Here is a 15,539-nt window from a genome sequence, read left to right as displayed (position 1 = left end):
TAATGATGGGTACTTGGCAAGAGTTAGGACCATCTTTATGTATTTGGTAAAGTTTAGGCTTCTGATATATTATTAGGATTCAGTTATAGGTAGTGACGCTTAACCAAGCAGAAAAGGATCTGTGCCACTGCGTGTGACCTCGGGCAGGCCATTTAACTGTAATCCAGTTCTTCCCTTCGTAAAATGAAGAGGTTTGCTAAAATGACCTTTAAGGTAACTTCTCCATCTATAGTTCTGTGATTCCATGACAAAACCCCTTTGAATATTTTATTTGTGTGTCCTGTCTTTTAAGAATGTAAGTAAAAAAAAAATCCAAGATATGTATATACAATAAAAGTATAATGAAAATGATCTGACGTGAGTCAAAACATTTATCTTCAGTAGATAAATGTTTTGGAACCAATGATATTTTCACTTCAGGACTGAGTTTTTCAAGGAATTGACCTTATGTGATTTTAGTGTGTTGCTTATTTTTAATACCTATAGATTCATTGTAGTACAATTCACACATGGAAAATAATAAAATTCAGGGCATATTGTGATGTTCACATAAAACCAGTTTATGTGTAGGAATAATTATCCTGTACCCAAATCCTTTAGCAAATGGTTCATGGACTACACAGATGAAATAAAATTTGTGAAATAAAGGCCAAGTTTGGAGAGTATCAAAGAATAGGGTAAAATGATAAATCATTAATAAGCAAGTTGTGTACTTTTTAAGAAGGCAATGTTTTATGTAAGTACCATTTAATTATTACAAAGATTAATGCTATGTAAAGGTTTGTATCATTGTAACAAATTGTTTTACCTACTATTTGGCAATTTTCCTTTGAAAAGAAAGTCTTATAAACAAAAAGTGTGAACAAAATCAAAGCCAAACAATAACATGTCCAAAAAAAGATATAAAGCCACACAAGCAGCTAACATTGGTAGCTATCAGTGTGTTTTTAATTGCTAGCAATGTGAATGGTTCTATGAAGACTATTTTAAAAAATCAATTATTTGAAAGTTTTATTTAAATTATAGAATTGTAGAAATTTCATAGAGGTTTTTTGTTGTTATTTACCTAAAATAACCAGGCCATCAATTTCCTTTTTACATAGTCATTAAGGGGTCAAGTTGATTGCAGGGAGAAAATTTGTCCTATCATACATATCTTGATTGTACATTTTCTTGTTTTCTAGAAATCAAGAAAAAATAATATAGTTAAATAGTTTGGGCTTCATTCATATTTTGGAAGACTAGCGAAGGTAATAATACTGTGTCTGTACATAAGAGAAGTGAGTCTCTTCCTAGGGACAGAGGCTGTTTTTATGGTGTACTTTTAGGTGAGCCTCAATTCTTTGGGGCCAGGCACTCCAGTTTTCTAAATGGTTTAGTTCTCTCCAATTTAACAAGTATTTATTGAGTGCCTCACAGATGCTTAGCTCAATGCGAGGCGCTGAAGGAAGGACAGATAAAGCATGACAGTTTCTGTTCACAAATCTCAGTTCAGCTACATACATATCAATCGATAAACAATTTAATTATTCTCTCACCAACCTGACAGGTTTCTTCTTTTGGCATTTACAATTCAGTCACTAGAGGATGGAGAGTCAGGAGGTAAATGCGAGTTCCATGTGAATTTTCCAAGATATCTTCCTTCTGTTTGTTCACTTGCATTTTCACTGCAAAATTAGCAGGGAAAGTTGTGTTCTTTCTTTGCTTTTCTTAATGGCATCAGTTCCAAGAGCTTGGTTGTGGCAGTTCATGGTAAGTGGTTTCTGTGTGCTAATATTAGAATGCACAAGAAAGAAGCAGGGTCCTGGTCAATGAAACACCATGTACATAAGACAGGTTAAAAATAATCACCACCTAGTCAAATGGTTACCAAAGGAAGTGATAGTTTCATCTTCTACAGATTCATTCTGCAATGTGTTTCAGAGCCTATGGGCCCATTTGGAGTTCATTTTAAATCTTGACCAATAAATAGGTTACTCCTCTGAGAGTTGTATCCATCCAAAGCCCTTCCTCCCCCATTGCCTTGAGTCCTATGTCTTGACAAACCCAGCACAAGGTGAAATGGTTGACTGTCTCCTTTTCCTTCCTTGTTCTGTTAAATCTATTTATTTTTGGTTCTTGGAAGCAGAAAATTGCATGCATTTTTTCTTTTTTCTTTTTTTTCATTTTCTTTCCCTAAATGCTTCATCTCCCTACCCCTCCTGCAGTGAGCCTAATGTCCTCGATGACTCCCAGGGCCTGGCCGCCGAGGGCAGCCTCTCTAGGTACAGTGTCAATGCTACCTGTCTATTGGTGTCTGTGCTGGGAAACTAGCTGTTCCCTGTCTTCTCTGTCTCTCTGTCTTCTCTGTCTCTCTGTCTTCTCTGTCTCTCTGTCTTCTCTGTCTCTCTGTCTTCTCTGTCTCTTCTCGCCCCGTCTTAATATCTATTTCCATTCCTTGCCCTTTGTTGTTCATGAACATATGAGCCTGGAAGTCAAAGGTGTAGCAAACCCTCCTTCATTTTCAGCTTCAGAGCTCAATCTCAATGAAGTAAGCCTGAAAAGCTTACTTTAAAGAAATTTATAGAATTCTTTATGGGGCGTTTCCCATGGATGTCTAAAAAGTTTGGTATGCCAAATGTTAAATTTATCCCATCTAATTATTCCCTCCCACACTGATATTTATTAAGAATTGTTTTTCAGAGGCCCATCATCAAGAAGCCCCTTATTAAATCAAGACAGGTCTTTTAACTAATACCATGGATGGTAAGAAAACAGACAATGATGTTATAAAATAATAGTAATGTGGATACAATTTATATACTGTAATTCCTTCTCTTTGATGCATGCTATTGGGCAGACTTCTATAGTAGCTTGTTCCAGCAACACTTATATAAAGAATGTCTGTTCTAGCACAAAGGTGACTCCAAAGCTTGCATGAAATGTCAGACACAAACATTTCTTGGTAAGTAAGAGAAGTCTTATGATGCAAATAATATAATGTCTTGGCTACTGGTTTAAAGCTTCAGAAAAGGGGACTGCACCTTTAACACTCAGATAAACCACGTCAAACATTCCTAATCTTGTGCTGTTGATTCACACCTCTCAACTAATCCTCATTGGGGTAAGACTTCTTGTTCATCCTTAGAGTATCTTTGTGCCATCTCAAGAGATAACATTCCCTTTCAGGTTTGCACTATATAGTGAGTACAATACACCCATGTTTATTGCTTTATCACAAAGATGAGGAAATGTTGAGAGGCTGTTCCTGTGAAAGGTTGTCTTTTGTTTTCTTTGCATCTTGTTCAGATTTCACATTTTCTTTTGCAATTGAAAATGGGAAATTTAGTCCATCATCGGGTGTATTTTTTTTTTTTAACCAGACCCATAATTCATGACATTCGTGTTTGCCAGCCCTCGCCTTGACAGATCAGTCTCTTATTGGTGGTAAATGTGGAAGTGCTGCAGAGTGAAGACTTAATTCCATTAGCAGGAGCTTTGGGGGCAAGGAGGAAGTTGAGAAACAAAACAGTCCTCAAGAGGACTTCCCTTTTTTGTTCACGGTGTTGGAAGAGATCTGAACCAAGTCTAGCAAGGATGGTCATTGCTTTCAAAGAAAGCAGGTATTTAATGTTTAAAATTACATGTGGGATGGGAACCTTGATTAGAAGACAATTTCAGTGTCCTACTGAGAGTAGAGAGTATTAAATCAGACTTACGCTTAGCTAGCTTTGTGCTGGGGCTTTTCTAATTAGGCCAAATTCTATTCTTGATGAGTAAGGACTAGTACAGGGTTGGTGAAAGAAGGCAGGAGTTTGAGATTATTTTTATGAACTCTCCCAAGTATTTGGCCCTCTCTGGTAGGCTCAGGTTTCAAAGGACCTATTTGTAGTTTTCTAAACCAATTCAGTGTGTCCTGGTTCCAGTGTCAATGGAAATAAACACAAAGTTTTTGCTAGGTGAGACTGGTTCAGAGCCGAAGCTATTGATTTGTCTACAACTGAATTAGTCAGTCATGGTAGTACTTTGATGACTGTCTTACATCATCCACTGTTGATCCATTGTTTTCTGTGACCATTGTGTTTTAGTTCTGGGTGTGAGTCACCCAGACCCAGTTGTGGTCATTAAGAAATGGGAAGATGAGGCATTCACTTTGGCTTCTGAAATAATTCTAGTAGCACAGAGGCTTTCTACCAACCAGTAGCACATCCACTTTTGCCATACCCTGTAAATTGTATCTCTTGAACTACATCATGTCACCAGGTTCTCTTTGGAGGAGAGGAACTTTTGGCATTTACTAGGAGGTTGGTTTATAAAATAGGAGATATACTTTTACTTCCAGATTTTCTTATTTTTGTCATGAACTTCCTTTAAGCTGCAGACTCTTAAAATCCTGAAGTAGTAAGGCATTAACCACGTAATTACGCTTAGCATACACTCCAACACTGAGGACCTAAAATACACCCAAAGTAGTCCTAATGAAAATCTGGCCTTAAAGCTTAGAGAATATCAGGAAAATAATAAACTCTGCTGCTCTCACCCTCTTACAACATTTTACCAAACTTGCATGAGAATTTGGTTTTGAAAGTACATTTGTTTTAGATAAAAGGGGTAAGTTGGATGGAGTGGGCTAAATGAGGAAGAGACCTAGATAACCTGATAAATAGGTGGAAATCAATAAAAATTTTCCATACCTTTCGAAAATTGCTTCTAGGATTTTTTTTTTTAATGTACCAACTGGTTTCTTTTAGATTCATCCCCAGAAATAGCCCATTAGAAACACTATGCTCTGCAGAAAAGATTCTTTGTATTGGAAATTAATAAACTGAAATAATATTACATGGGAGAATTCTCTTCTCTAGAGAGTGTTGCTCTTAGAGATACAGAAATTCACTGTAGATGTTCCTTCTCTGTCTCTACCGTGAAACATACACACATATCCATGGACATGTTTTCTCTCCAGAAGAATAGAGACATACAGAGGCTATTCAAGAACTTATGGCCAGATGTTTACAGCAAAGAATTAGATTTTGGTTAGACATGTTAGAACATTTTGAAAGGCAGGAATTGACAGTCAACTCTTAATTAAAAAAAAAAAAAGGTTATAATGCTATTTGATTTTGCAAGGATACTTTTAATCACAGTGAAAAATAAAAACGTTTAAACAAGACTATGTAGTCTAGGTGAAAAGAAAGAAAAATAACCTCTATAGTGGAACCCATCTCATGATTATACACACTTTCGAAGCATAAAAACTTGGCAAGAACTCTTAAAGTACAAAAAACCAAACAAACAAACAAACAAAAAAAACCTTTTTAAGTAGCTGAGAATTAATGACTAGGAAAATGTGTTGTGATACACAGATATCTACTTTGCCATTGCTAAATCAGTTCTCACAGTATATCTAAGATCCAGATTATTCCCTCTTTCAATGTGGTTTTAGCCTGTAATCTCTAAATTATGTGGCACTTAAGATACAGTTTCTCAGATGTTGCTGAGGTTAAGTAAATTTTAAACAATAATCTTTTATTGAGAAAAGGGGGAGTAGGATTTATTTTACTGTGTATTTCCCTGCTCTCTACAGATGCCTTATTGCTCCCATGAAGGGCTGGCTTCATGCATTCCTGTCACAAGGCAATCACTCAGGGTAAACGATGATGCTGCATGTCTTTTGTGCCACCTCTAAATTTCTCTAACCATGTTAAAATTGAAACCAAAAGCACAGATAAAAGCAATGAAAATATGAATTCAATTTTCCATGTGCTGGTCTCACCTAGTGCTTCTACTTAAATTTTTAATTTATGGGAACTATATTTCAATCTATAATTTTTTTATAATTTTGAAATGAGTGATATGAATTTTTATTGCCTTAGTGAATGGCTCTTGTTTACCTATCCTTTATACCTTATTTATAAAGTGCATCCTTTATAAAGGATAAAGTGTATATAGTGCATAAAGGATATACTTTATAAAATATATCCTTTATAAAGGATAAAGTGTATATAGTGCATAAAGGATATATTTTATAAAGTATATCCTTTATGCACTATATACCTCCATAGTATTAGGTATATATTCCATTAGGAGAAGCATACATATTTATATACTGCAATCCAGGGCATTATACTGATATAGGAGAGAAGAGGTCATCTATGTCAGAATTGTCTTCCTAACATTCTCTGAATTTCCCTAGCTTATCAATTACTTCCTTGCATTTCAAAAAAGATGCTTTTGGTTTTTGTAGATAATATTGGTCACAACAGTTCTGCTGAACCCCAGTTGCATTTACTTCTCTAAGACCTAGATTATATGGTTTGCCATAGTGATATTTTTCATTGACTCAAAAATATAAGATATTATTTACTCCTAAATATATTGTAAGATGTTAGCTTCGATTTAGAAAACTTTACTTGCTTATATCCTTATTGTTCCACCCTATTACCTGGCCAAAACTGTGGAAATCAGTCATATCTCATTCCCAAGATTACAAATTTTAGGAAACCTGGCTGGGCACCATGGCTTATGCCTGTAATTCCAGCACTTTGGGAGGCCGAGGCAGGCAGATTGCTTGAGGCCAGGAGTTTGAGACCAGCCTGGGCAACATGGTGAAACCCTGTCTCTACTAAAAATACCAAAAAAAAAAAAAAAAACATTCGGTGTGGTAGCACACGTCTGTAATCTCAGCTTCTTAGGAGGCTGAGGCATGAAAATTGCTTGAATGCAGGAGGTGGAAGATGCAGTGAGCCAAGATAGCACCACTGCACTCCAGCCGGGGCAACAGAGCAAGACTCTGTTTCAAAAAAAAAAAAGAAAAATTTAGAAAACCAGTTTTCTCTGTTGGACAGTTTTAAGAAGTTGTCCCACTAGTCTGGCATATTTCGGCAGATAGTCTCAACTTTTCAGAGCCTGAAATAAATATTTCACGTATCTGAAAGGATTCAGTTGTCTATTGGAGTATGATATTTTGTGACCATAAAATACAATATAATATTTTAGAATTTGATTATCAAATATAACATTGTATTTCCCTAAGGCCGGGCGCGGTTGCTCACGCCTGTAATCCCAGCACTTTGGGAGGCCGAGGCGGGCGGATCACGAGGTCAGGAGATCGAGACCATCCTGGCTAACACAGTGAAACCCCGTCTCTACCAAAAATACAAAAAAAATTAGCCGGGCGTAGTGGCGGGCGCCTGTAGTCCCAGCTACTGGGGAGGCTGAGGCAGGAGAATGGCGTGAACCCGGGAGGCGGAGCATGCAGTGAGCCGAGATCGCGCCACTCCACTCCAGCCTGGGTGGCAGAATGAGACTCCGTCTCAAAAAAAAACCAAAAAAACAAAAAACCTTGTATTTCCCTAAAGGGAAAAATAATTTTGATTACTGCAGTTGTAGTAGGTAGGGACTATGATGGGACTGTTTCAAACAATTTAAATAAAAATTGGACATAACATAGAGAGGTGCTTAGTGAAAACCCCTTAGTCTTCTCCTGGTTCATTCTAGTATTGCACATCTTATAGTCATATATCACAAATCCTGCAGATGACTGAAATATTACATGATGTGGAGAGAAGCTAAATTGAAACTTTTTATATGCAAATTCAATTTGATATAAACCCCAGAAAAAGAAACATGATCTGTATAAATTATCATTGTGAACTTTTTTGGATGCTTATTCCTAACTGTACAGAGTTAAGCCAGCCTTCAGTATTCTAAATATAAACATGTTAGCAATCACATTTTTAGAGTGAGTATAATTCATAAGCTGGGATATTTCCAAGGATATATTTTGTAATTTCATCTTTGATGGGTGCATTCCATGATGAAATGCTATGTCATTTACAGAACAGCTAAATACTAAAGCTATAAACTTGATACATCTCTTAGATATAAGCCTCTCTATCCATAGAGAAAATTTCAGTGCTTATGATCCTCTCCTGGAATAATCATCATGAAATTACCATTATGTTTTGACATTTAACACTCCCTAAGTAACGTGAATTTCTTTTCTTTTCTTACACCATTTTTTTCTCACAATCACAGATTCCTGAATAAAAATGAGACAAGTGGACTGCCTCGATTTCATTTTCTCTGCCCTATTATTTTCAAAACATTTTATTACCTGCTTCCTTTTAGTATTCTAGAAGCAATAAACTCATTACAACATCAAATGTAAAACAAGAAAGCATGCTATGTACATCACTTTTCATGTTCACACCATTGTACATCAACTAACTTCTTTTCTCTACCTTAATGGGAGGTAGTTGGTAAGTATTAACCTCCTCTTAATGGCCAAGGGAACTGAGGTAACATTTAGATGTCAATGAAGAATCCATTCCAATGAAAGCTTTGCTTAGTATTAGGAGAAACTTGTTTCTACTTTTGTGCATATGGTTATTGAATACACTTTCCAACTTAACAGACACGATAACGTGTATAATTAATAAGGAGATGTCATTTCAAATATGCCAGCAACTTAGTCTGGATTGTTTATCAGAATTTATTGCATTGTTCCTCTGGGGTAATTTTCTATCTTCATGGAAAGGTCATATCTGTTTCAACATTATATATGTGTAAGGATAATGCACATTGATCTTTTTGAAGTTGACATTCAGGAGAACGAGAAAGTTTAAAAAGCACCTGTTTTGGTACCCTTTATGAATTTTGTTATGGTGAACCCCAAATGGTGTAATTACATCCTTATTTCATAAAAACTGTGATAAACCCTATTTGGGAATCACATTGATTTTTTAGTGGAAACGTAAGACTTTTAAAAAATGACAAATGTGACTGTGTCAACTTTGTGATGATTAACCAATTATTAACACAAAAGGGGAAACATCTGATTGCCTGTCTTGCCACCAATTTCTCTCCTTACTACTGCAGCTGGGTATTTAAGTAGCTCTTTAAAAAAAAAAAATGGAAATGAACAGATATAGTCTTTCTTTTCCCTGGACAGTTGCTGACTCTGGATTCCTCTGTGGAATATTATACTCTTACGAACTATCTGTAGACGAGTCTCCTTTTGCAAAGGCAAAGCAGAAATTAATTAACCATTAACCAAAGAATCACATTGGCATCATCCACAGAATTGTAATATTCTCTGGGGCACAGGATACTTCTTTTCTTCACCCCCACTCCCACGATAAATACTTTTATACATGCATGCAGAATGAAAAAGGACCATGGGCCCATGTCAGTATTTTCAGCTTCACTCAGCACTAAAATAGCAACTATTTCCTGTCATTTTTGCATACAAAAGACACACATACACAGTAAATTTGGGGGGAGCAGGTTGTTGCTTTTATAAACTGCATGGTATGTTTGAGTGCAGTTACTCGATGTTAAAGCTCCTGAGTTGTAATGATAGCTTAACTATAGCTATACTTTGCCAGCCTTTTAAATCTAAAACCATTTTTAAAAAAATTTGTTTACACATGTGACCATTCATTTACTCGGTAGTCACAGAGACTTCAGGCTGCAAACATGTGTTGAATGTGCCCCTTCACCCAAATAAATTCTGTGTCTGATGTGTTCGATATTTGTCCATCTTATTTTCATTTAAATTGAAATTTTAAAAAGGTGTTCCCATCCATGTGATAGAGTTGTTTGTGTTTGTTTGTCACCACCGTTTCCCTTCCCCTTGGAAAAAAAAATTGAGATTAGAATATGACATCTTATACCTTTTGGTGGCTTCCAAACCAGGGGTGTGATCAAACCAATGTTTTCTGAATGATAGATATGGCATCAGTGATTGAAAACAGAATCTCAATTTTGGCAGCTTGGGGCTACAGGCCTTGTCCTCCCTCCCAAACCTTTGAAAACGCCCATCCCAGGGACTCTCCCAACCATCCTTCAAAGATAATGGTATCTTTGAAGTGACTGTATCATACAAGTGGTTTTGGCTAACACCCACCAGAGGACGGTCTCCTGTACTCTCTCTGGGGTACACTAACACTGTTGATGCTTGGCAGGGTGGCAAGTATACAGAGTGAACCTGGTCAACAGAACCTCCTCGTTCAGCAGCCGCTGGGGAGGAAGAGGGGCCTGAGGCAGGTAAGTAGACCCTTAAAGCACAAGAGAACCATCCTATGAATTGGAAGCTCTGTGTGATTTTTAATGTCCATTTATATTAAGATATTTTGCTGCTGGGTGTGCCCAGAATCCCAGTTACTGGGGAGGCTGATGTGGGAGGATTGCTTGAGCCCAGGGGTTAGAGTCCAGCCTGGGCAACATAGTAAGACTCTGTCTCTTAAAAACTAACTAACTAAATAAAACAATGTATTTTTTAAAAAAATTTACATTTTGCATTCACCCTACCGAAAATAAGCAGCACAGAGCAACTTTAAAACGTGGTAAGTACTTAGGCAAGCCAAGTGTTTCCATCTTCTCTTTTAGCTCTGAATGTTCTCATTAGCAAAGCTGATTATGTGGTTAAGTAAGTGGGGCTATAATTCTGTTTGTTCCTTACCCAGAAACCTTCTTTACCAGCCAAACTTACTGATAGAGGAAGATTTGTTATACAGTTAAGGCCTGTTTCTGCATAAAGGCAAAGAAAAACAAGTCCTTTCTTTCTCATTTCAAGATTATTTAATTTAAAGCAAACTGAAGTAAAGATCATCTTTACAGATTTCCTTAGATGGAGTTCTTTTACATCACTTGCTAAATAAAAATCTGAAAGCGGCTTATCACTGTTGCTTCCACAGGAGCTTCCCATTATTGATTGAGGTACCAGGCACTTGGCCAGCATCTGAGGTTTTAAAAATAAACCTCCCCTTTGAAAGCATATGTTCAACTATAAGTTTTAAATGAGCAATGAGCAAAGGTTAATCAGTAAGCAATAGTTACTCATTTTGCATCCTAAAATTACTGAAATTCTCAAGTTTATGATCTAAATTGTGTTAGTCAATGTTCTTGGCATATATAAAGGAGTAATAATTGGGAGATGAACTAGCTAAAGGGGATGTCAGAAGAAAATACTTATAGTTAAATATGCAGAAATAAATTTATCAGCTATAAATATAAGGAACAACCATAAGAATTCACAGAAACATATAAATAAACAAACAATTTCCTCCTAAGTCGTTAGACCCTCTTGTAAGTTTTATTCTGCCTATTCTCTTTAGCTAAGACGTCCTCTACTGTCACGTCAGAAAACTCAGACTGAACCCAGAAATCGCCATGGGGCTCGGCTGTCAACCACTCGCAGGAGCATTCAACCTAAAACGAAGCCGTCTGGTGAGGCCTCCTGTGTCCCTTCTGACTATACCATTGACATGATGCCATGCAACTCAGCCAGGAAGGCTTACAAAAACCAAGCTGATGGAGATAAGCACACCTTTGGGAGGTGCTAACATAAGGGAAGGAGTTTCCCAGAAAACTGTAGTGTCTTTTTTTTCTTCTTGCCATCCCCAATCCCTGTCTCTACCCCATGAACCTAGAAAAAATGAAAGAGCCCAAGGTAAACCATTGATACTAGGAAATTTGACTATAAAAGGATGTGGTTTCTTTACTGAAGCCAAGAACTGGGCTTGCTATATGTGTCATTAAAGGTAAAGCTATGATGAATAATAGGGACTGTTGGCTGTTGTTATGAGGAATGATCAACTTCAACTAACGCTCTATACAAATGTTATTTTAGGCCATTTATGTGAAAATGTTTTTTCTACCTAAGTCTTACTCTTTGTAAGAAGATAAAATCAAACATGCGCAAAATGTTCAAACATGCTCTCATTTATTAATAAACCAGCAATGTTTTTATTTAAAAAAAAAATCCCCAGGAAACACTGGTTACAATCAACTGTTAAGCATTGACAGTTCATTTCTGCCACCTTCTCCCCAATTTACTGTTTCACTTATACCTGCAGCGGATCAGAAACGATCTGTGACCTTCATTGAAGCTCAGCCAGAGCCAGCAGCTGCCCCAACAGATGCACTTCCTGCAACAGGCCAACTACAGGGCTGCAGCCCAGCCCCATCTAGGAAACCAGAAGCAATGGACGAACCAGTCCTTACATCTTCTCCCGCCATAGTTGTTGCGGATCTCCACAGCCTGTCTCCCAAGCAGGTGAGGGCACTAGAGGAACAGGCAAGGCTTGCTCCCTGTGTACTTACTTCTAGCAGCCACTTGGATATGCACATTTATTCCATATAATTAAGTCCAGGTCTGCAATGCTTTGTTATCCAAACAGATACTGCTCTTGCCATCATGAAAGAGAAAATCTATATAAAGTGTAGCCAGGAATATATCTACTTAAGAAGGACCAAGGAAAGCCTTGGTATTTTTACTTAATGAAAAACCTAAGAGAAAATACTTTGCAGCTAAAACAGCTATTTACAACAAGTTTATACAGGTTGAGCATCCATAATACAAAAATCTGAAACCTGAAATGCTCCAAAATTTGAAACTTTTTAAGTGCTGATATAACATTCGAAGTTCATGCTCGAAGAAAATGCTTATTGGAGCATTTTGGATTTCAGATTTTTGGATTAAGGATGCTCAACCAGGTAAGTATATAATGCAAATATTCCAAAATCAGAATCCAAAGCACTTGTGGTTCCAAGCATTTCAGATAAAGGATAGCTGAAAGATAGTTCAATTAAAAAAAATAAAGTTACCAGTTTAGATAAAGCCTTTAAATATAGAACCTCTATGTCCTATAAGATGAAAGGAACTTTTCATTTTAATCTTTTTCCTCATTGTTTTGCTATTTTTCCCGCTGATATTTTTCTTGTTTTGGTATATTTTTTCTTTTCATTTTTATAAATGAATTCTTAGACTTTTACATTCTTCTCGTGTGATATTTAAGGAAAACTAAAGGACATTGTTACTGTATACATTGTATAGTCTTTAATGGTTAGAAAACATTTTAACACTAAGCTTTATTATCTCATTTGATCCTCACAGTCTACAAGATAAGCAAGACAAAAAATTGTGTTCATGTTCCAGGTTCAAAAACTGAGGGTTAAAAAGATGGAAGGGCTTACATAATATCCTACCTATTACAAAGGCTGGAACTGGGACTAGCCATCTGATTCCTTTTCCCATTACCACTAGACAACAACATTTTTTGATGTTCTTCTCTGGTACCCATCCTATCTTTCCATAATGTTATGATTCTTTCGATCACAGAGTGAGAACTTCCCCACTGAAGGAGGAGAAAAGAAGGAGGACACAGAAGCGCAAGGTGCTACTGCACACAGTCCACTCTCTACCCAACTCTCTGACCCTGATGACTTCACAGGCCTCGAGACATCCAGCCTCCTACAGCATGGAGACACTGTCCTTCACATCAGTGAGGAAAATGGCATGGAGAACCCACTACTGTCTAGCCAGTTCACCTTTACTCCCACTGAGCTGGGGAAAACGGATGCAGTCTTAGATGAGTCTCATGTTTAATTCTGTATCTTGTAAGCTCTGCAGGTATAGAGAAGACATGAAAGTGATCTCTCTACTACAAGTTCAATACTTTTGCTTGAAAAAGATTAATTACAAAATAGCACTTTACTTTTAATGGGTGGCACAAATCTGAATAGGTTTTGCTGCCAATACACATAATGTTTCATAAACATCTTAAAAGTCAATGGCTAAAAGGATTTAGTTGTGCAAAAATCATAAAACCAGGGAGGAATAAGGGGAAAGAGCCATTTCACTGTACATTGTTTATGATTCAAGAAGCCTTCAGCAGTTAAAAATATATACTATTCAGCACTGCTTTCAGAGAAATATTAATAATAGGATCTAAAAATAGAATGCAATTTTTTGAGATTACTCACATACATCTCATGCAAATATTTATTTTTATAGTTTTAAAAATATTAATTCAGGTTGGCTATATAAGTAGCAATTTACATTAAAAAATAAGAAAAATATTACTTTGGGGAGACTAAATAACAAATAAGCCTGCAGCCATTTTTGTTTTGATTAACAATACAGCCATTTAGATGAAGAAAAAAATACTATATAGAGAGCTGTGGACTTTTAGATATTTATTTTTCAACTACCATTTTCATTGCCTGTTGTAAATCAAAATGCAAATGGCATAAGATCATCCCATTTCATAATACATCACATTAGAATATTAGAGAATATTCTAGAAATCATCAGAAATAATTCTGAATTAAGAACCTGAACAGCCTATACAATTATAAAAACCAAATGTAAATATAATCACTTAAAAGAGATGGTATTCCTATTCCTAGCCCTGACTACATCAATACCAAGATTAGAAGATACTGGAAAATGTGATTAGTAATACTTTTCCTTACAGTATCCTGTGCCTGCCCTGGAGGGCATATTTTCAAATATTAAGGTTAGTGTTGTTAGAATCGGTTTAATAAAATAACATTTTCTTAATAGAAACAATATTCTTATGATACTTGGAACATCTACATTTATAAGGAAAAACGTATAAAGTAAGCAATTTCTTCATAGACACCTCCAGTTTATATATTTTACAAATAGGCCTTTAACTTGAAGTTCAGTTACTTCAAGAAAAGTGTAACACTTAGAAGGCTTGTGAGGCCAACACCTAGTGTGTTACTGATCCTATAGCAGGGCTGTGCATCATGTGGTTCACAATTGAATTTCAAAATTTTAGCAGTTTACATTAAAAAACTGTTACCTAACAACTAAGCATATACAAACTCATATACATACTTAAATTGGTATGGTGGTGTATGTGTGCGTGCGTGTGTGTATGTGTTTTAGTCCTCAAGATGAAGTTAAATATAGACTTTGATTACCCTGCAATGAATTTAAAACACATTCTGTATGCTTAAACTTTGTGTTGGCTGTGAAATGTATACGTATATAAAGAAGATACCTACTAAACCCACCTTAATCATAAAGGAAAATTATTTTTTGTTAGAATTGCTTATTAAATAGGCATTGTTTATATTGTGGTTTATAATTTCAAATATAATTTGGGGTTATGGTCCTATTCAGTAAGAGAATGAAAGATATCCATGAGTTAAAGATACAAGAACAAAACTAAAAATTTCAAATCTAACAATTCAGAAAATGGAGGCAGTAAATGACCTCTTTTATGTTTTACAATATTTTCATGTTATTTACAGTTAATGCTGAAATAATTCTCAAGTGCAGGAATATAAATGTTAAGTGGTTTTATGATTCCAAGCTGATATATTTCACCTGTTAAAAATTATGCTGCTCAATTAGCATTAGAGGCCTTATGTTTGGTAATTACAAGTGTCTGGGCTATTGTGCGTCTCTATGTATGTGTGTGCTTTGTTCCAAGAAGATTGTTAAATATCCAACAAGTATCATAAATACCTTTATATGTATTTAAAAACTATCGGGCTGTTTTGAACATGATTATGCTGGTCTGTCTGCCTTTTAGCCTGACTCCTTCACTCTTGTGTGTGGAAGTCTATTAGAAACTTTCAATAAGCTAAGCAATGTTGTATCTTGCAAAAAAGCCTCCACTCTGAGAAACAGGGCCTTACAGAGTAGGAATGTTTTCATACTGGGACTACTGAAATTTTGCAGATGTGTGCATCTGTTCCATTTAAGGTGCCCTTAAATGTGTTGAATGTAATGTGTT

At 36.1% G+C, this 15,539-nt stretch overlaps 1 protein-coding gene across 3 annotated transcripts in view; it reads left to right on the top strand.

Annotated features, from left to right (window-relative positions):
- Nucleotides 1-15,231, top strand: part of UNC80 (unc-80 homolog, NALCN channel complex subunit) — a 229,458-nt gene extending 214,227 nt beyond the window's left edge. For 2 of the 3 annotated variants that reach the window (XM_033230431.1, XM_033230432.1), the window contains 5 exons: nucleotides 2,208-2,264; nucleotides 9,948-10,029; nucleotides 11,100-11,211; nucleotides 11,841-12,040; nucleotides 13,106-15,231. In XM_033230431.1, the coding sequence (XP_033086322.1) occupies nucleotides 2,208-2,264; nucleotides 9,948-10,029; nucleotides 11,100-11,211; nucleotides 11,841-12,040; nucleotides 13,106-13,372 (718 nt within the window). In that variant the 3' untranslated portion in view covers nucleotides 13,373-15,231. The remainder of the gene's footprint in view (nucleotides 1-2,207; nucleotides 2,265-9,947; nucleotides 10,030-11,099; nucleotides 11,212-11,840; nucleotides 12,041-13,105) is intronic. The other variant, XM_033230433.1, reaches the window with a different exon arrangement.
- Nucleotides 15,232-15,539: the final 308 nt, after the last annotated feature.

The sequence above is a fragment of the Trachypithecus francoisi genome, unplaced genomic scaffold, assembly GCF_009764315.1.
Source record: "Trachypithecus francoisi isolate TF-2019V2 unplaced genomic scaffold, Tfra_2.0 Lachesis_group13, whole genome shotgun sequence".
NCBI lineage: Eukaryota > Metazoa > Chordata > Mammalia > Primates > Cercopithecidae > Trachypithecus > Trachypithecus francoisi.
The sequence above is the reverse complement of the archived record's forward strand: the minus strand, read 5'-3'. Positions and strand labels throughout refer to the sequence as shown.